The sequence below is a fragment of the Podarcis muralis genome, chromosome 17, assembly GCF_964188315.1.
Source record: "Podarcis muralis chromosome 17, rPodMur119.hap1.1, whole genome shotgun sequence".
Taxonomy (NCBI): Eukaryota; Metazoa; Chordata; class Lepidosauria; order Squamata; family Lacertidae; genus Podarcis; species Podarcis muralis.
Genome location: NC_135671.1, coordinates 30,988,006 through 31,010,223, shown reverse-complemented (window position 1 = coordinate 31,010,223; position 22,218 = coordinate 30,988,006). Strand labels below are relative to the sequence as shown.

The 22,218-nt window shown below is 43.3% G+C and overlaps 1 protein-coding gene across 2 annotated transcripts in view; it reads left to right on the top strand.

Moving 5' to 3' along the window:
- Positions 1-334: 334 nt before the first annotated feature.
- The window catches only part of CARM1 (coactivator associated arginine methyltransferase 1), a 40,397-nt gene continuing 18,513 nt past the window's right edge, over positions 335-22,218 (top strand). Inside the window, exons 1-6 of one of the 2 annotated variants that reach the window (XM_028712866.2) lie at positions 335-806; positions 15,214-15,339; positions 15,768-15,874; positions 16,581-16,685; positions 17,331-17,441; positions 20,166-20,343. In XM_028712866.2, the coding sequence (XP_028568699.1) occupies positions 653-806; positions 15,214-15,339; positions 15,768-15,874; positions 16,581-16,685; positions 17,331-17,441; positions 20,166-20,343 (781 nt within the window). In that variant the 5' untranslated portion in view covers positions 335-652. The remainder of the gene's footprint in view (positions 807-15,213; positions 15,340-15,767; positions 15,875-16,580; positions 16,686-17,330; positions 17,442-20,165; positions 20,344-22,218) is intronic. The other variant, XM_028712865.2, reaches the window with a different exon arrangement.

Genomic DNA, 22,218 nt, shown 5'->3' with positions numbered 1-22,218 from the left:
GTGACTGCTGTCACCATCTGCAGTGATCATGGAGCCCAAGAAAGTAAAATCTCTCACTGCCTCCATTTCTTCCCCTTCTATTTGCCAGGAGGTGATGGGACCAGTGGGCAGGCGGGGGGGGGGGATAAATAAATCAACAAGAACAACTACAGAGTTTGTCATTTCAGTGCATACCCACTCTGTTTTTGCCCCGCACATGCAGGATATAACAACAACAACAACAACAACAACAACAAGTACTAGTTTGCCCATGAATTGCAATGCCTGCCAACTGCATCCTTGCCCCGTACAATGCAGGATTTTGCCCCCGCGCTTGGGATCCGGAAATGCCGCGCACGATCGCTTCGGCCCTTTATCCTCTCCTCTTTCCCCTTCGCCCGCTTTTCCCCCGCGGGCGCTGTCCCCGCTGGCGGCCGGCAGGGGTCGCCCTCCTCCGCCCTTGTCCCTCGCCTCTCCCTCGCCTGCCCACTGGCTCCTTCGCGGCGAGCTCCTTCCACCGCCGCCCGCACGGGGCGCTGTCCCACTCGCTGAGCGGCAGCGCTCAGGAGGCGCGGCTTCCGGCCTCTCCCCCTGCTGCTGCGCCTCCTCCTCGGCGCCCCTCACAGCAGCAGCAGCAGCAGCGGCGGCCGCGGGTCGGGCCTGGGATGCCAAGATGGCGTCGGCGGCGTCGGTGTCGGTCTTCCCCGGCGTGCGGCTCCTGACCATCGGCGACGCCAACGGCGAGATCCAGCGGCACCAGGAGCAGCAGGCGCTCCGCCTCGAGGCCCGCACCGGGCCCGACGCCGCCTGCCTCGCCCTCTATAGCCGTGAGTGGAGGCCCGCGAGTGGGGGCGAGAGACGGGGCAGGTGGCCGGGCGGAGGGAAGGGGCCTGCTCGGGCTGAGGGACGGGTGGATGAATGGATGGCTGGCTGGCTGGGGCGCGGAAGGGCCCGCGCCGGTGCCTCTGGGCATGTGGAGAGTGCCGCACCTCCGCCACGCTTCCAGTGACGGGGGCCGGCACTTCGGTCCCCCCGGAATGGCGCCGCCTCACTCTTCCTCCAACTCTCCCCGTACCGAGGAGGAAGGGGGTCAGGGAAGAGGTGCCTCAGGAACGGGGTTGGGATGAAACGCCGACATTGGGATCCTGCCGCCCGAGGCAGTCGCCTTCCCTCGTGGGTGAGCCGGCCCTGCATCCCAGGGATAGTCTGCATGTTTTGTGCCACGATGGGCATGTGCTGAGGTGCCGGGCAGGGCTTTTTTTCTGGGGGGCGCAGGGGTATGCATACCCCAAAACATTTTGTGAATCTTTGTACTTTTGTCCGTTTACTATATTAATTTAGCAGGATTTGAACTATAAAATGGTGATTTCCTTGAGTAAAAATGAGAGTACAGTGGTACCTCGGGTTAAGTACTTAATTCATTCCAGAGGTCTGTACTTAACCTGAAACTGTTCTTAACCTGAAGCACCACTTTAGCTAATGGGGCCTCCCGCTGCCGCCGCGCCGCCAGAGCACAATTTCTGTTCTCATCCTGAAGCAAAGTTCTTAACTTGAAGCACATTTTCTGGGTTAGCGGAGTCTGTAACCTGACGCGTATGTAACCCAAGGTACCAGTGTACCCCTAAACATTTTTTTAGAAAAACAAAAGCACTGGTGCTGGGCCAGGCAGACAGGCTTGAATTGTCCCGATACATCAGGGATTATCTTTATGTTCTTAAGATGGGGCAGGCAGGCATCGTCCTTGGAAGGAATGGGCTGGGGTGACCGCTCATTATTCTTGCCATCAATTGCATTTGCATCCTGCCTTTCCTCCAGATAGCTCAAGACGGAATACAGAAATTCTCCTCCTCCACATTTTATGCTCACAACAACCCTGTGAGGTGGGTTGTTAGGTTGAGAGGCAGCGGCTGGCCCAAGTTCACCCATTGAATTTTGTGGCCAAGTGGGGACAGCAGTAATCTGCCTGGTCTGTGCTGAGTGGCTGTCTCTGCTTCTTGCTCTTAAACACAAGCTGACTGGTTTCTTGGAATACTTCACCTGCTGGACGACTACTTCTGTGTTGCCTTGAAAGGCTTTCATAGTCTTATGGAAAACTTGCAGGGAGTCCAGTTGGTTCTTCAAAAAGAGATGCAGATGCCTGTCTAGCATCTGAAGTACCTTAACTAAGCTAGTAGAAGTTGATTCCCCCCTCCCCCAAGCCATCTCTCAAATTATCACATCAATAGCTGATTTCAAAAAAGGTTTTTTTTGGGGGGGGGGCACATAGTGGTTAAAGCTGAATGTGAAATGTCTGTTGTGATTCTAGATGACAAAAAAGTAAATGTGTTGAAAGGCCAGGTAAGTAAAGATTTTTAAAGATTTTTTTTGGTCAATACATGAGATTAAAACTCGAATAGGGCATTTTAAAATTTGGCTAATGTGGAGAAGATCCTTGAGTTTATTTTTGGCCTGGAAGCCAAACAGGTCCAAAATCTGACAGGTTTTTTTGAAACTGGGTTAAGAGGTTGTTTTGAATATCAGAAGAAAGAACTGTCAAGTCAGTCATCAAACTATAGAAGCATATGTAGTGAGGTTCATTTGTCCTGGATACAAATGGCATTTTAAGAGTGTTTTCATATACTGCTGGAATGGCTACTCGGAAGTATTTACACCATTGTAATAACAATACTTAATGACTGTATAGTACTTTAAAGTTTCTGTTCATTATCTTAGTAGTCCAGTTCAGTAAAATTGACCAGTTTTATCATCCCAGGTTGAGGCTGGGGTTGTCAAAGGTTACCTAATGAGCTTATGTCTGCATAAGATCTGAATTGGATCTTCCTAGTTCGCAGCTCCCAGTTTAAGCTACTCTGCAACACCACTGGCAGATTCCGCTTCAGTTGTGACATCCTAATGCTGTGCTTTGTGTATGTTTAGTTAGTAAGGTCCTTCAAAGGACCTGCTAATGTGTACAGGATTGTAGTTCCAGGTTCCCAAGTAACAATGCAATGCTGAACCAAGTCTACTCAGAAGTAAGTACTATTCGATTCAATGGGGCTTCTAGGTAAGTGGAGTTAAAATTGCAGCCCAAGTCAGTCATACATAGCAGAGTAGTGCAAGCGGCTTTTAGCTTCTGGGATAGAAACACGTCTATCAAGTGTATCGTTCTCTGAATGATTGGTGGAAAGGATTCCTAGTATTAGGAAGAAAATGGGAAGGTGCAATGAAACTGGAGTATGTGGTTCAAAAGAGGACCAAATTGTTACCATGGAAGTTATCCAAAGATGCTGTCATTCTAAGGGCTTTTAATGTGCTCACATCAATGAAGGAAGGAGCAGGATGCAGCCAATGGGTATCCATATATTTACAACAGAATCAGCCTTGAATTGGGCGCCCTGGTAAAGTGCCTGCATTTAGACCTGCAGAGAACATAGTCACTTACTAGGTTTAGCCAGTAAGTGCCTCAAAGAGTGGACTGTGTGTGCTTTTAGCTGTCAATCTTGCTTGATGATGATGCCTCTTCTGGAGACAACTGCAGGGAGACTTAAAAGACTTGAAGCTGTGGAAAGAAGCCACTGACTTTATTAGAATGAAAGCACTGCAATCCTGTGTGTTGCAACACAATGCACCATGACTCCTCAGTAGGGTGACTACAACTCAGCGCTGGACTTGACAGGTTCAGAATATTTCGTATACATGATCTCTAATCCTTTCTAGCTTGCATACCAAGTGAGCTCTTGGTGTTCGGGGCCTGCAATAGCAGGGTCAGGGGATACAGCTGCAGTAGAACTGACCACTCTGTTGCCCAACAGGCACCCTGTTCAGGCTTAGTTGGTCTGACAAGTGATGTGGAAATTTTGGTATACTTCAGCATACATGATGACTCTTTAGTGCTGGCTTAGGAGTTTATTGCCTCCATGACAATTGACCTGTTAACTGGTTGAAATTGAAACAAAAGCCCCCATGAAGCTGGCCACATACTTCTCTTGTGTTGCAGGGAACAGCAAGAAACCACCAAGCTAATGTATGAGATAGGTTTCTCTAGGGAAGGTTGCGGGACTCAGGAGTGCAAATGCTGCCAAGTGAATAGGTTTTTGTCTTTCAAAAGGCCTGGTTTCTTTTTTGCTTGACTCTGGAAGATTCACTCATTGCAAGGCTGTCCAGGGGAATGGGGCCTGCCTGTCTGCAAGACCCAACAATGGGTGGGCATTTTTCTAGTGCTTTTATTTTTCTGCAGAAAAATGACTGCTCCATAAGTTCATTAGTAACAATGAATGAATGCAATTGCAAATACAGTATTAGGCAGGCATGGCCGTTTCAGTTTTTAGATTTATTTATTAAATGCAAGTAAAATAAATTGCAATAAATAGGCTGCTCTCTAGGGTATCATAAAACTTTCTTTTGCAACTTACCCAAATTAGCATAGGGAAGTTACCCTAGATTGAATAGGGTTTCCCTCTCTTGAAAACTTACACCACTGATAAAACCCATCAGCTAAACACACAAAATTGCTTTTTCAGTAGATTACTTTCACCATCTTGAAGGAATTGTATAATTCTGACAAATCCAGTGTGGTGGTTGAGAATCTGTAACTTCCCTTAGGTGTTCATCAGCTTTGCAGAATTGTTGCTAGTTTAGTTTAAATATAAGGAAAATATTTTGACATCTGCTTTCATGCAGTAGTGTAACAAACTCTTTGGTAGGTGTGAATTTGCAGAGCAATTGTTTGTTGCTTTTGTTTAAAACATTTGAGAACTCAACATGGGTCCTCCTTAATCCTCTCTTTAGGCTACACATAGGTCTTTCCAGCTGTCTTCTAAAACCTTTTCAGCTTCTCAAAATCCAGTTTGAAGGGAATCTAAAACTCCAGAGAAGGTTGTTGTTATTATTATTATTAATTAAATTTGTATACTGCTTGGTATATCTACTACCAGCACTGAGCAGTGTGACAGCCATTTTAGAAGCAGCTGGCTCAAGGGGTTCCGCCTAAAACAGAAGTGATTTCTGCTATGGGAGGTGCTTTCTCTTGCAAGTGCCACTGTCTTGATCACTGTTTTTGACCTCTTAACTAGGCATTTTTAGTGCCTACATTGTATTGGACACAAGCCTCACAATACCTTACTTCAAATAACTCTGAGATTTGGTGTTGTCTTGTAACAGGAGAGAGCACAAAGAAATAAGATAATGCGCTCTTCTCTAGTGCTTGGTTTTAGTATGCTGAAACACACTGCAATGTGCAACCTTCATTACCTTTTTAATAATATAGCTTTACTGATATTTTTCTGTGAAGTATGCAAACAAATGCAAAACAAACAGCAACAGTCATTTTGCATTAACCAAAACAAACACGAGGTTGGTGTCCACCAGCAAATTCTGGTATCACATAGAAAAGCAGAGTTTGATATTATCCCTCGAGACCCATTACCAGCATTCTTGAAAGTATACCTTGTATACTTTCCCCATCTCACCTCTTGTAGAAGTTAATTGCTAGCTGACATTTAGAGACACCTTTCAAACCTCAGACTGGACTTTTGGTGACTTAATGAATAGATACAAGTTATTTCTTTTCCTCAAGAAGAAGATCTCCAGAATGGCTGCAGTAAAATATAAAAAAACACATTAAAATATGTAAAAGAATAAAAGATGACAAAAATCTGAATTACATCAACAACTCCAGAAAATATAAAAAACTGGAAAGAGCATGGAATATAAACCTTCGAACCATGTCACAAAAGTGAATTCTTTAAGCTTTGCTGCTGCTCCAGGTTACCAGGAGACAAAACTTCACTTCTCAAGCAGCAGCCTTCAGAACATTCTTCTAGAGCAGTGGTTCCCATTTGGGTTATGCAGACCCATTGGGTCTGCAGACCACTAATTGGGAACCACTCTTCTAGAGTAAGTGACCTGATGCTTGGGCCTGTAGTTTCTCAGGTTTAATCTGTTGTGAGGGAAATCTTAAATGTTAAAAGCCAAGAAAGACCTCGGTCCATAGTGTATTGGTGGGCATGTGGGCAAACTACTAACCCCACGTCTTGGGAAAGGGATACTATAGCTTGTTTATCAAGCAACAGTTTTCGCTGTGTTGCCTTCCTATGCTTTCTCTTGCGACTTTGATTTCAATGGATGCTCAGCAGATGATTTGAAGGGAAATTGACAGCTCTTTCTTTCCAGGTTTCTTTCTAAGCCCTAACAAGTTTCTTGTTTTCCTTCTACCGCTTACTTTTCTTTTTTCTAATTACCAAAAGGAAAAATACCAGGTGAACTATTGGATCTTCTTTAAACGGTATTTCCTACCAAATTATGGCTTCTATCCAAAATAATGCTGTAGAACAGGCGTTCCCAATGTCTCTTTTCTCAGGGCCACTCTGCTGACGGTAGTTCAGGGACTAGAAGTATATTTTTATACACAAACTGATCCCCTTACAGATGCCCTAAGCACAAACATAATACGTTGGCATCATCTAGTAGATAATAGTGAAGTGTGGGGCACTTCTTATGCCTTGAAAACATTTCCCTCATGAGTGAAATATTGGGTCAACTTCTTACAATACCTTGATTAAAATATGGTAAGGCCAGCCTGGACTGAAAAAGTTGCTTTGGAATCTCAGTCCAGGCAGCCATATTTCCTTGGTTGTTTGGGGTTGAATGAAAGTGACAGCTGATTGATTTGACACATCCTTTCTGGTTGGATGGGGCAAAGTTAGGAATGTGAGAGCTGGCTAGAGGTCTGTTTAACATGTTCCTGGTAGTTTCAGAAAAGAAAGGAATGGTGTTTAGTAGCGCAATCTGATCACTGGAAAGTTTCTTCTAATGCCTGACAGTTATCAGGCAAAGTTTCCAGTTGCTAACAAAATACGTTACGACTATATGCAGATGATAGTCCTGCTTCACTATTTAAGGTAAGTGCTACTTGGAAATGCAGCAGCACTCAGATCCTTAGTATCCATTGATCATATAGCTGAGGGAGCGTTTGTATAATTAAGATGTGACCATATTTTTAGCATTCTGTTAGCTGAGCTTTCTATTAGTGAATAATAAGCTATTTAAATTTCACAGAAATCAGATAAAAATTTGTATTTTTTCATTCATCTACCAGAGAGTTTCAAAAAAATGAAGGTGCAGCCCTGAATTTCTCTTTCAGCAATATGGTAGTTGAATACCACAATATGTATGTAAGATGATGAAAACTTCACATACGATTGCCTTCAAACATAAACTGGAATTCAGATTTGTTAGTTTTCTTTTTTAGCTTTCTGATATATAGAGGGAGGGGGATTTCTGCCTTCATGATTTAAACATGCATTTTCCACCTGATTTTTCTCAAATTTTGAACTTTTCTATCTCTCACCCAAGAGATACTCTATGTAAATTTTACACTTGAGAAGACAGATTGTATCAGTTTTACAAGAAAAGTAAAGATAGCGAGTCCCCCAGTAGAAATTGAGCACAGCAGCAAGCAAGTGTAATAGAAACCCTGGCAGACACCCAGCAGGTACTCCCTTCCAAATAACTTGCCACATATGTAGCTAATGAACTTCAACTAGACAGGGACATAAGGTTGCTTGATTGTTCCTTATGAACATTATTGGTCTGGAGTTTAGCTCTAAATGACTGGGTAGACATTAGACTAATGTGTATTCCCCGCCCGTGCACTATTTAGTATTTAAGAATTACAGTATTGACTCCTGTACAGTTTTAATGCTACTCCTGTACAATTTTAATTTAGCTAAATTCTGTTCTTTACTGGGACTGTTTAAGTAATGTTATGCATTATAAAGGCCCACTGTTGCCTAGCACAACTAAGGACTTAACCAGTTCTTCAGAGGAGAAGGGAATTTTAGGGACTGTATACCTCTTACACATTTGCATCGTATGTAGCTGGGTTGTAGAACTTGTGTATGTGTTGCTGTAGCATACAGAGCTGGAGAATGCAGACCTGGAAGAGCTAGAGAGCTAGTGTAGTGTAGAGTCCAGACTGGACTGTGAAGATAGGAGGCCTTGTGCAAATCTTGTTTCCATCATGGGTTGCAAGGTAAAACATGTGAAATCCTTTGGCTCCTCCAGAGCATCATATAAATGCTAAGTATTGGTGAGGATGTTGTTTCTGCTAAAGAGGAGGATATACATGGCTTATTAGAGGGAAACAGAAAAGATTGGTGCCTCCCCTGAGCACACTCTGCTTGGTATTGGGTCTTGGCCTAAAGGCTAAAAAACAATGCCTGCTCTGAGCCCACAAACCTGAAGTATTATGTGTTTATATTTGTTAGCCAAGTAAATGGAGCAATAGCCAGAATCCAGCTCAGCCTGTAGTGGTGGAGCCAAACCTGGGAAGAAATCAAGTACCTTATCCACTATTCAGCTATCGAATGAGATACAGATGTAATAGTTAAGGTGCTTCATGTCATTTCATTTCACTTTGGTCCCAACTTGTGTGGCCTACTACCTGGGCTCTGGATATTGCTTCCTTTACTTGGTTAACACGTTAAACTCATATGTCTGAAGATGTTCAGACAGGCATCAATCTTTTCTGTTTCCTTCTAGTTCCCAAGGTATCTCCTTTGTATTCAGTTCACCATACATTTGCTTCACTATTCCTCTTGAAAGATAATGACTTGGCGTAGTAGAAAATTGAAGCTGAATCTCTTTGATCCATATACAACATGGATCCACACCACCACACTGTCAGGTGGAGTAATCACTGCATAACTGCTATCAGTAAGGGAATTTTTGTTGTGATACATTCATAGTTAGAATCCCTGTTATAATTGAATTCTACCCATTTAACTCATTGTAGTGGTCTCAGGGTCTATAAGCAAGAGAGAAAGCAATATGGTTGGCCATTAAAAAAAACCTTGTCAGTTGATTTTTTTTTTACGTCTTTAGGTATTGCAATTAATTATTTTAGTAGAATTGTATTACTACAAAACCCAAGTTAAGTTGTGACTGAAATCCAGTGGAGAAATAGGTATGCTTAATTCCATTTCTTTCAGTTGGCTTAAGTATGCCTTTCTTTTTGTTGGATTTATGCATATTAAATTAAATTCTAAGCTAGTAACAGTGTATATGTCATTGATCAAAGGATTGCATAGTTCTTGGCATTTATTTAGAACCCTGGGGGAGCTCAGACGAGGTCTGTGTAGCCATAATCCAGGATGGCTAAGGAGCAAGGAGTTACCTCTCTGGCTTCTTCAAATTCAGACGACACCATGATGCAAAGAAAGGCAGCCTGCCAATCTGCAGAAGGGCTTTCTTGGTTTCATACAGTAATTGACCACAGCTGTCCAGTACCCCAGCACTGATCCTATTACTCATTAACATTAGCAAAGTATCCTTTGTAGAAAATCCCCATAATTCTGTTCTGTGAAATGAAACTACTGAATACTAATGCTTTTAACTTTTAAACAAAGCGTTTTAAATGCAGTGTGTTATATCCAATTCTCTGTGAGTGACGTCATGCTTGTGCAGTATGACACCCCCACCATCTGCTCCAGCCTGTCCCCCAACCCTCTGGAACACATTTTGGTGGTGCGCTGTGGGGCAGGGGGTGCTGCCAGGGAGATGGGTCAAGGAAAACGTCCTGTTGTGCAAGCAGAAGTCTGTTGTGTGAGCAGAGTGAGCAGCACTGGAATCAACCCAGTACATTGGCGTGTAAGTCATGGGTGTTTTGTACCAGAGTAATGATTTCATGATTGAAGTCTCTACATGTGTAAATCTACATATTTTGCATACACTCAAAATATTAACTGAAGTTTCTGCAGAGCCTTTCTTCATTTGTACAGAGTAGTGGCAAGGGGAAAGGGATGAATGTGTGACTGACATTTGTGGTGGGTTGGGTGTGCTAGTGACAGACAACCTTGATTGGGCTCTGCCCTCTGTACATCTAGGATAAATACACTGTCTGCAAGTGTTTTAAGTAAAAGTCATAGGTTATGTAAAAAGCACTGGCTAGGGTAGTGTTGTGTGCACTAACATACCCTTTCTCCTTATTTAGTATTCTTCGTACCTTTACAGCAAGATCCACAAAGAGCCTTGTGGCACCTAAAAGGGCTATTGTATTTTATTGTTGTTGTTGTTTAGTCGTTTCCGACTCTTTGTGACCCCATGGACCAGAGCACGCCAGGCACTCCTGTCTTCCACTGCCTCCCACAGTTTGGGCAGACTCATGTTAGTAGCTTTGAGAACATTGTCCAACCATCTCGTCCTCTGTCGTCCCCTTCTCCTTGTGCCCTCAATCTTTCCCAACATCAGGGTCTTTTCCAGGGAGTCTTCTCTTCTCATGAGGTGGCCAAAGTATTGGAGCCTCAGCTTCACGATCTGTCCTTCCAGTGAGCACTCAGGTCTGATTTCCTTAAGAATGGAGAGGTTTGATCTTCTTGCAGTCCATGGGACTCTCAAGAGTCTCCTCCAGCACTGTAATTCTAAAGCATCAATTCTTCGGCAATCAGCCTTCTTTATGGTCCAGCTCTCACTTCCATACATCACTACTGGGAAAACCATAGCTTTAACTATACGGACCTTGGTTGGCAAGGTGATGTCTCTGCTTTTTAAGATGCTGTCTAGGTTTGTCATTGCTTTTCTCCCAAGAAGCAGGCGTCTTTTAATTTCGTGACTGCTGTCACCATCTGTTTTTTTGAGGACTAAAATTCCTTGGTGCTTCTCAAACTGTGGGTCGTACAAAAGGGAGGTCCCCCCCCCCCACTTTCCCAGGACAAGTAGCCACCTTAAGAGACATGCTTACTTTCTTGCTTGCTCCATATATGCCCTACTTAAATCATATTCAGAACATGATTACAGATTGTGTTTGAACTAAGTACAACCATGTTGGTTCTCCGGTGACATCCACACATTCCTGGTTGCTGCGATTGGTGTAGTGGTGTGTGAGGCACCTAGCCACTAATCTTTATTTAGGGAAAGGATTATTGGGATGTAACAGAGCGGGTGAGGATCAACCTTTGGTTCCATGGACTGTTCTGCTTGCAACTCTCTGGATTGCTTGGGAAAATGGTCCCTGAGGCATACCACAATATAATGTGTCTGAGGCATGCCACTATCATTGTAAGACAAGTTGAAAGTATTTTATTTCGTTTCACAGCAGTAAGGGAGATGAGCCTAAACGTTGGGAAATGTAAAATCTAAGTTGGCCGTATTTGGATTGCTTATGCTTATTCCAGATGCTTCTCTTGTTTTGTGAACAACAATCACATAATAACATAAACGGTCTTTGATTTTTCCTCTTCTGTATTTAAGCCTGGCACTTGCTGGGGATACACAGAGAAAGTACCTAAGGAGGAATGTCTTCCAATGCAGCAACTTTTTCTGGCTTTGCAGTACTAGCATTGGAGCTTAGCATAGATAAAATCTTGGGAGGTGGATGAGACACAAGCTGCACCCTTGGAATAAGCCTGCTATTGGAAGAAGAAATCTAGACTCTGGAGTGGAAGCAAGGCAAGCATCTCATCTCATGAATCCAGCTCTGATGTGACAAGCTCTGGCGGCCTTTTTGAATTCACCAAGCATTCAGCCCTTTTGTGCTCAGTGTATGGAAGCCCAGGGCACATCTGCTGTGCCCCTTTTATCACTCACAAAGAACTTGGAGGCCCAGCTTGACAGCTTAATTAATGTGCATGAGAGACATTTACATTGAATAGCTTTCAAAAGCAGAATCTTGAAAAGGCAGGGCTCCCTTTTCTAGGATCTGAATTGTGTTCTTTGCAAGGCACACAACTGCTCTGGGATTTTTATCCCCTCCCTGTCTTGGGCTAACCCTTGCCTTTCCAGTCAATTTCAGTCTGAGGCATTGTTCATATCCTATCCTGGCTGCTTATGTCTTCAGGGAGACCAAGCCTCATTGTGTTAATTTTACTACATTGTGCAGTAAAATGACTCCAACTGAGCTCATGGCCTTGTCTCTGACCTGTCATTGAATTGGTAGCTCTTGGTGTTGCAGGGAGATTGCTTGGTGGAACTCTTGATTTTTTTGCTCTTCACCTCCATCCTGTCCTCTCGATTTTTTGTCCAGCACAACATGCCATAATCTGTCCAGGGGAATGAGCAGAGCTTTAGAATAAAAAAAACAACAAAAGGAAATAAACCCTCAAAATTGTCATGTCCCTCTCCGAACTCTTAGTATAAAAATTGCACAATGTCTTTACACTTTCAGACTGTTTTGCAGGGGTTGTTGCATTCATTTATTATACAGGAGCCAAGAGGGCAGTTTGATGCTTGGGATAAACTAAAATAAATTACAAGAGTGCCCACTGGAGTTACCAGAATGATGCTGTGTTTGTATTCTGTGCTTGTATTCTGAATGCTTACCTTGTGAATGCTTGCCTGTGGGGCAATCTGAGGTTGTGAGGGTGAATGTGTGTGGTGCCCACAACCTGGTGCTTCTTTCCAACGGAGGAAATGAATGTTCATTTCCAGGAAGCACTCTTTTTTTTGTACTATAGGAATAACTGAGATTGATGTGGTCCCAGGATTATATTATTTAGAAGCCCCAGCATTCGGAATCTTGTTCTTTAAGGAAAGTGTGCTATGTTTGATCTTGTCACTTGAGTAACCACTTAGATTCAACCTCATATTAAAAGGAGAGGGCCTTCTTTTCTGAACCACTCAGGGTAGGATTCTGGGCCTTCTATGGTGTAGTATGTTGAGCTCTTGAATTCAAGATGAGCCTTGAAATATTAGAATGGGATTTGGTACATTGCTCAAGACCCAACCAAGTTTAAAAGAACGAACCCATCTTGATCCCTGCACCCATTTCCCTGTGAAAAGATGCGAGACAGAAAGCCGTGTGCTGTCTTTGATGACTCAGGCACGCCACTTTTTATTCTGGAGTGTTCTGAACACTATTGAGCATTTCAAATGTGAACCCCAGTTTAACCCAGCGCCTGTCTTCAAAAGGAAGGGAATGCAAGATGCATTGCATCATGATATGTTTCAACGTATATTTAGACCCTGTCAAGTAAACTTTCCAGGTCATGGAAAAACGTTGTTCTTTCCAGTAACTACCAGCCCTTGTTTCTGGGAAATTCTGATACTTTTCAAGTTTTACGTGTGAATATAGAACAAAATAGAAATTTCACAGTTGCGCACCTAAATTGGCAACGATTCAGTAGCGCAAAAAGACATGTAGGCCTTCACTACTGGCTTTCAACTGCATTCCGGGCTTGTGTTATATGACATTGCTGAGCTATTGCATTTATTCTCACTGGTTCCTGAAATATATTTATGAAATCTTAATCAGATTTCTTTGAATACTGCATATAAGACAGCTTGCTCTGCCACAAGAGTGCTGTCATAAAAATAACAGGACATTTAGCTAAAACCAACATCAACATTTGCTGAAACAGTTGAGTTTTCTCCTGCTGCCTCGTTGTGAATTCGGTTGTGGTTCTGCAACATGCTTGGTGGTCGTGGACGTAGCCTTCTGATAGTTACCTGGGACAGAGGTTCTCCATATGTTTTAAGGATTTGGAGAGAGCCCTACTGGAGAAGGCACTTTGACATCAAAATAATTTCTTAGACACTCAGACATTATGATCCACAGCAGATGCAAACACTGCTGAATAGATGCTGCAAGACAGAGGTGAACCCTCTTCCTTCCTTTCCCCCTTTCCTTTTGACAAGCCATCCTGACTCAAAACATGCTCAGGGCTGCTTTTCCTCAGGCCATGATTAAGTGGACTAGCGTCTGAATAGAGTATTGCCAAAACTGTTAACCTTAAACTGTTGACAGAATAAATTATTCTGCTTGTTAACCTGTGCCAGCATGTGATTAACTTGTTCAGCCCACAGTGCACCCTGAATTGATTGTTAAGATGCTTAGGAAGAGTTTGGATTGACTTGGAATCTACAGTGGGTTATTCATTTTATCTTGTTTATATAAGATTAATTAGTATTAGGGGCTAGGCACTGTTCTCCAAAATTTCTCATAGTTGATGCACATCTTTTTCCTGAATTAATATTGAGAACACATTTTACAGTCTCAAAGGTTTACCTTTAAGAGTGCAAGAGTAAGAACTACCTACTTTTAGAGGAGCCCACTGTGATGATGCTGTATAGGGTATATATCCTTTTAATCCATTGTGCTAAACATATGTAAAAAAGCAATTAATGAATATAGGTAGTTGGGACAACATATACTTTTGCAAACATCCTTATACATTATCATTTGAAAACTAAATATGACAAATGGCTGAAACAGCTTTCACAAATACTAACTAGCTGCCTAACTGGCACCTTAAGGAGGGCTGGATATGAGAGAAGATTGCTGACAAACCACAACTTGAGAATTAAGCAATACATCTGCTAGGGAGATAATATAATTTACCATGTGGGAAAAGTTTCTCATGAATGGACATATGCAAGCATAAGAGATTAAAAAAAATAGGTTGGAGGAATTCCCTCACTGTAGCATATGTGCAAAACAAAGAAAACTGAATAACGCTATTGCAAACCTTGCACATGCTAGGCACTGAGTGCATGAAATGTAAATGAAGCAAAAGCCTGTCACTGGTTAGGGTCCAGCTTTCCTATAATCCAAACCAAAAAAAAATCTTGACTGCATATGAACTTTCTTCAAAGTGACCCACCAAAGGGGACTGTGGGGCAGTAACTACTAGAAATATGGTTGATGTGAACGAACAGGTGCCTACTCACCTTACTGAATATCAGTAGGGAATGGTTACAGGTAGTGAGGCATTTCTTTGCTGTAATGAAGATTAGGAAGTTCTTGAAATTCAGGTTCTTGCTTCTGCAGAAGTCCCTGTTCTGCTGAAGTCACAGATCTGCTCCAGAGGGCTAGAGGAAACCCCACAACAGATTTAGGGTGTGTGTGGTGGAGGTAGGGAGGGGGGGAGAGTTCAGTTACACAAGAGTAAATCCTTGTGCTGCCCGAATGAGATACAGTGGTACCTCAGGTTAAATACTTAATTCGTTCCGGAGGTCTGTACTTAACCTGAAACTGTTCTTAACCTGAAGCACCACTTTAGCTAATGGGGCCGCCTCCTGTTGCTGCGCCGCCGGAGCCCGATTTCTGTTCTCATCCTGAAGCAAAGTTCTTAACCTGAAGCACTATTTCTGGGTTAGCGGAGTCTTTAACCTGAAGCGTATTTAACCTGAAGCGTATGTAACCTGAGGTACCACTGTATTTGGATATTTGCCCTTGTGTCCCATCTTTTAGGAGACAAATGTTTTCAGCATTTGATGGAGTCACTGATTCTATTTTCTTCTTTCCTTCCTTTCTCTCCACAGAAGATGATGTTTGCGTGTTCAAGTGTTCTGTGTCGAAGGAGACGGAATGCAGTCGAGTGGGCAAGCAGTCTTTCATTATTACACTGGGGTGTAATAGCGTCCTTATACAGTTCGCAACGCCAAGTGGTACGTACCACTAGATTTGTGTTTGATTTACGTACGTCTGCTGCTCAAGGGGCTGTGAAACTCCAGATTGTTTCCTTAAAAGCAACTTCAGGAGAAAATAACCTTGCTGGGTTCAAGACGGCACCAGATACATTTTATATGGGCAGCCGTCTGATCTGCAATGCTAGTGCCTTGACTGTAGGGTGCTATGTGGTCTCTGACTTGCTCGTTGCTGAGGATGTGAAGGTTTATACAGTCAGAGGGCAAGATACTATGTTAATAGCCCACATAGGTTCAACACAGCATATGAGACAATTGCCCCTCTCCTTTCGCTGCCATCCTAGTCTCCATCCCCCAGAAAGTGTGTTGCCTGTTAGTTCTCCAAGTTCTGTGTTGGGTCTGAATAGTGACATTTGAATACTAAATGCCGTGTTTGACTTTTCTTTTAGACTTCTGCTCATTTTATAATATCTTGAAAAACTGTCGGGGCCACAACATTGAGCAGTCTGTGTTCAGTGAGCGTACAGAAGAGTCTTCTGCTGTGCAGTACTTTCAGGTAGGTGGGTGAGTTCAACAGCTGATGCTTTTTTCTGGTGTGTCACTGTAAGTTCCTTGTGTTCATTTCCAAATGTATGTCTCTTGCAAGTTGGAGATTTTTAAAGCTCCTTATTGGTAAACAAGGGACTTCTGCTGATTGAGTGTGTCTGCTTGTTTGTTACTCACTCATTAACTTTTTCAGCTGTTGAGGTAGAGATTTGGGGAGGAGGCTTGGAATTCTGGGAAGCAAAGCAAAAGTTGTATGTTAAGGGCTGAATGATAGGAGGATGAGCAGAACTTTGTCTACTGGAATCCTCCATAGATTCTCGGTGTGCTGTAAAGCATTCAAAGAACTGGCCAAATTGTGGGCACAGCTTTCTTCAAAATCATGAGGTCATGGGCCTTAATTGCAACTGTGCAGATTGGTGGATGCATGTCCTGGTAGTTGTCAGAAACTGGGACAGTGTAGTGTCAAGAGTAGTTCTGCAAACTAAAATTGCCAGGGCTTGCACACTGTCAATATCTGTGCATTTAATATTTCCAAGTGGCTTCCACAGCACTGCCGCATGGAGAGTGAGTGAGTGCAAGAAGTGAGTTCTTCTGGTAGCAATTACTTGTAAGCATTGCTGTCATTTTGGATACTGAATGCTTATATTGAGTGAGGTGCTTCTTTCTTCGAGTTAAATGTTTACCGGCTTTAGCAGAGGCTTTTTGTTTCCCTTTAGTTTTATGGATACTTATCTCAGCAGCAAAATATGATGCAGGATTATGTCAGAACAGGCACGTACCAGCGAGCAATCCTGCAGAACCACAGTGACTTTAAAGACAAGGTAAGGGGGTGGAGTCTATTGGCACTTTCTGAGTGCATCCTGTATTTGTGATGCAAGCAGTACAGGCACCTCCTAATAATCCAGAGTTCGTGAAAGGCAAGACCAAATGTCTGCAAGTTTCACACCCAGGCTGCATTTCTTCTGTGTTCAAAATAAATGTTATCTATTTCGCATATTTGAAAAGTGGCATAACATGTGAGCATTTGAAAAGCAGTTTATAACATTAAATTTAAAAATAGATGTGGCCTCGCACCCATGGCAAGGGTCCTGAACTGAATCCTAAGAAATTCTGTCTGTACACCACCGCTGGGCAGTGGAATTCCAGGGTCAGTGAAGAAATGTTGACTAGGTCAGGACAGGTCATAGAATGAAATCTTATGCTTAAATGCTTCTAGCTGGCTGGCTTGTTCTCTAATATGAGGACACTGCGACATAAAATCTCTGGGCACTGGAACTGCCTCCTTCAAAGATGGAAATATTCCACACTTTAGAATTTTGCAGTTGGTTTGGTTAGAATTTGTGTTACATACTAACTTCCTGTTATACAAATATTAAATGAATTTACAAAGTCATTCGGGAGGAGGGAGAATTTGCTTGTGCTTAGTGACTTGACTATACATCTTGTCTGTTCACTTTCCCCACCAGATTGTATTAGATGTTGGCTGTGGTTCTGGCATCCTGTCGTTTTTCGCAGCACAGGCCGGAGCAAGAAAAATCTATGCAGTGGAAGCCAGTACAATGGCTCAACATGCAGAGGTCAGTGATGTTTCAAGGCTTATGGAAAAGCCTCTGGGGGATCCACCCATACTTAGGTCACAAACGCCGACATTTCGCAGCTGACAGGACAGTTTCCCTTCTCTTCCTTGTGCTGCTCTATCCTTATAAAGAGAAAGTGGTGTTGATTTAGGCATTGAGAAGAAACTAGGCTTGGATGCAAGGGTGGAATTAATAATCTTTCCCCCCATACAATCAGTTTGCTTGTGTGCATTTTTTTTATTTTTTAAAAACAATATTTATTAAGTTTTCCAAATTAACAATCCAATAATGGCCACATTAAAAACATTCTGAATTATAAAATAATCAAACAGTCCAAATATTAAGCCAAATCATAAATCTTTGTTTGACTTCCCATGCTCTTAGCTCCTCCGGCTTGTGTGCATTTTATATGACGATCTGGCTCGGATTATCTCGAAGGTCAAGATGGGGAGAAGTCCAGAGGAAGGTTTTTGAGCATACGTATGAAATTCACTTTGGACCAGCCTAACCTACTTCACAGTCTGGTTGTGAATATACTGTAGGGAACGTCCCATGTTTATAGTACTGAGTTTTGTGGACGCATTTCCAAATTTTCCACGTTTCCAAATTTTCTCCACAGCCATTTTGTGAAGGTGGGATTGTTATTTCTGATTTAGCATTGGAAGTGATGTCTCATCAGAACGGGGCTAAACCCAAATTAGGCTGATTCTGCACATATCTAAAATGCTGGTGGGCCTCTAATTCATTACTTCCTCTGAGCCATTTTAATCCTTGCTGCAAGTTTGCAAATAATAATAATAATAATAATAATAATAATAATAATAATACCCTGCCCATCTGGCTGGGTTTCCCCAGCCACTCTGGGTGGCTTCCAACAGAATATTAAAATACAATAGTCTATTAAACATTAAAAGCTTCCCTAAACAGGGCTGCCTACAGATGTCTTCTAAAAGTCTGGTAGTTGTTTTTCTCTTTGACATCTGGTGGGAGGGCATTCCACAAGGTGGGTGGCATTCTGTTCCAAGGAAGATACTCGGGATCCCTTTAAGCTATTCAAACTATTTTAGCATTTAGGAATGCTCCTTATATTTTGCACACATGGCAGGAACCTGCATCCCTTCTGATGCACTAGACTGAAGGGATAGCTCAGTCGGTAGAGCACGAGGCTCTTAATCCCAGGGGATTGAAGCCCCACGTTGGGTAAAAGATTGCTGCATCACAAGGGGTTGGACTAAATGACCCTCGGGGTCCCTTCCAACTCGACAGTTACATGGTTCTACTTTTTGCTTTTATTTAAAGGAGAAAATGGCAAATTGTTCACATGCGCATCCTTCAACTGAGGGCTGATTCAGACTTCCTTTTGCTCCAGGCACAGGTGGCGCTTTAAAGCTCCATATCCGAGCATTGTTGTTTGTTTGTTTGTTTGTTTTGTCCTGGCACTTTCCCTAGGAAAGCCCACATTTTGCCTGAAATGAAAAATCCGATTGCCATTTGCTCTGATTCGGCAGTAAAACGGGTTTTCCCAGGGAAAGCACTGGGACAAAAGAGCACACGCTTGGATACAGAGCTTTAAATCCTGGACAAAAGAAAGTGTGGATGAGCCCACAGATACTACATATGTTTTTTGTATCGGGATATCTCTACCCAAGTATAAAACATATCTGTAAGACGCCAGGTGTCTGAAACTGGGGACTCTTATCATGGGGTCCCAGGTGCCCTGTCAGTGTTTGAAACTCCCATTGTTCTAGGTGCATTTTGTGACAGGGAATTTCATTAGCGCGAGCAGTTTCTGAGCTCTGGTTGCAGTACCTTGCCTAAGATTTCAGAGTAAAACTGCAGAGTGGAAGGAAAGGAGGACCTTTTCCTGCCTCCCCACTTCCAACTACTCCCTGTAGACTGGAGAAGAGACCCTCTTAAGGATATTAGGGGGATGGGCACTAGAGCATATGAAAAGTGAACATAATATTTTAGCTGCAGTTCATTCATTTTCAGCTTTGTATTCTTGTTATTAAAAAGTGTGCCTAGACATTCTGTTGCTGCACCCATAACCTAGGTTTTAAGGTGCCATTTAGCTCCTAGCTTTTATATCTCAGTTTCTAACACTGCACACTGGCAGCGATCTGGAACTGCAGCACCACCTCCGCTGCTGGTCCAAAAGATTGTACTGCAGCTGCTACCAGTCCAGCAGAGAGCAGATGACAAAAAGAGTCAACAAAGCATCTGATTCTGGCCTGACATCTCAGTGTGAGGAATTCATTGCTTAAGTTCAAGATGAACTGCTTAGCCACCTGCTGAACTTGTTTCCATGTACCCAGTCCTGACAATGACATAAGCAGCAGCCCTGAGTATCTATCTACCTGTCTGGGATAATATTGTTTTTGGTATACAGTGGACATTCGGGTTGCAAACGTTATCCGTGGGGTAGGCACGTTCTCAACCTACAGCTTTCGCAACCTGCGACCTGTGCATCTGTGTACGTGTGGGTTGCGATTTGGCGCTTCTGTGCATGCGCCGAAACCTGGAAGTAACTGTTTCGGTACTTTTGGGTTCGGTGCGGTGCACAACCCGAAATCATGCAACCGGAGGTATGACTGTACTGTTAGAGAAGCCCTTAAAAGTATCCACCCCTTTCTCACAACAGATAACTAAGGACCAAACAGGTGGGGAATTTCTGTGAGTGACTGGTCTTTTTCTGATTTTCTCCCATGATTTCCTCCGGAACAGGTTTTAGTAAAGAGTAATAACCTCACTGACCGGATCGTGGTCATTCCTGGGAAGGTAGAGGAGGTCTCCCTTCCAGAACAGGTGGACATCATTATCTCTGAGCCAATGGGGTACATGCTTTTCAATGAACGTATGCTGGAGAGCTATCTGCATGCCAAGAAGTATTTAAAGCCCAGTGGTAAGTGACTTCCTCTTGTGCCGGTGGTGCAGTGATGGGATTTGGGTGGGCAGAAGAGCTTTTGTCAAGGCTTCTTCTGGCACACTAAGCCAAAATGGCACTGGGTTATGCAATAAGCAAGTGGTGCTTCAAGTACCTGCAGAATAATATTTTAATATGAAGGGAGTGCATTTTAATACAGCAATCATCTTACAGGATGCAGGAGGTGACCCTACTCTGTTTTGCTCAATGTGACTCTCCTCTGTCTGCCTTAGATGCTGGTGAAGGAAGAGTTGGGGACGACCTGGTTTCCTGTTCATGGTTTAAACAGGGGTTCACTCACCTTTTGATGCTAGTATAAAGTAGAGGTGGGCCAAAGAGTGAAGGATTAGGAAGCCATGCGAAGCTTCTGTATGCCAGTGTTTATAGCAGGGGCTCGTATCAAAAAGCCTTTGGTTTAAGAGAAAGCTGTTCCAAATTCACTCATGCAGCAGAAAGCATAAAAACTGGCAGGTTAAGGCACCTGTCTTAATTTCTGCGGTTTGTAAGCACTAAACATGTTCTGTCATCTTGCATGTGGTGCTCACTTACAGCATAGGCTTCATGCACTCAAGTCTTTTCTGTTAGTCTTTCAGCCCTGATTCACTTGTTTTGCAGGCTGGGGCAGCGGTGAATCTGGCGTCAGTGGTGTTAAGTCAGTATTTAATAAGATACCTACCGTAGTTGTTTAAGGGCAGGACAGAATTCAGCAAAAATAAAATTTGCATGCAAAGCCTCAAATCCCTTCATTCTCACAACCGGTCCCTTGCAAAGCTTATTTTACGAAAACTTGATCCTTTGTTGTAATTTCTAAGTTTTTTAAAGTTCCAACAGCCTAGTATGCATCCAGTCCTGTGCATTTCAGGGTGGAGGGATGTTGAAGCCCTACCCTTCCTGTAATGTAGTGGATTGGCTTTAGTGGACAGCAGGGAGTACAGCAAGGTGCACATTGAGACCTGAAACTTCTCTACAGTGTGTGTGTATATGGGAGGGAGTGTGTGCTTGTGGGGGGAGGGAGTTCCCCCCCAACCCCAATCCATCTTGAGGAAGAGGAATTTGGTTTGGATGATGCCTAACGGCACACATCCGCCAAGCCCAATTTCCTCCACTTTGCCCCACCAGACTAAAGGGAAGCAAGCGGCAGGCTCCACTATGCCGATGCAGCTCTTCCCTCTCCAAGCAGGCTTCAGTAGCACAACGGAGCGTTCACTAGGTAAGTCGCCCACAATTCTCTCTTCATTGAGTAAAATGGAAACGTTTTAACTTAGCAAGTTTGATCCTACACAATGGATTTTTCGAAACCAACAAGGGGCGCCCCCTAGCAACGTAAACATGCATTTTGGGAATTCTTTCAACTTCCAAAAACAACAACATCTAAGTAGCCAGAAGCAAAGGGCCTTCGTATCCAAATTCCTAAACTGCTCAAAGTCACCCTTTTACATCTGGTAACTTGTACACCTGAGCTAAAAAAAGAACACCCCCCCCCCCAAAGACATATCATAAATCAATCCTTCAAGGAACTTGTGGGACCTGCAAGAAGGTGTTGCAGTCTATTACTCTTCCCTTTTTTGATCCTGAGGGCCATGTGGAATGGGGGCTGGAGCCAGTGATCAGCGGAGCTTCGATCCAATCTTCCCTAAAGCAGGCACAGCTTTCCCTTCTCTCGTGCACTATCTCTCCCCTTTCCCTCCCCCTATTCTCAGAGCATCAGGGTGGGAGGAGAGAGGTTTAAACCTTTCCTCCCAGCATATTGAGATCCCATTGTGTGAGGAGTTTTCCATTTGGTGTGCTTCCTCAAGCAGCTGGGCAGTGGAGCAGGAGTGCAGTGTGCAAAGCGATCTCAGCATTCCTATTGTG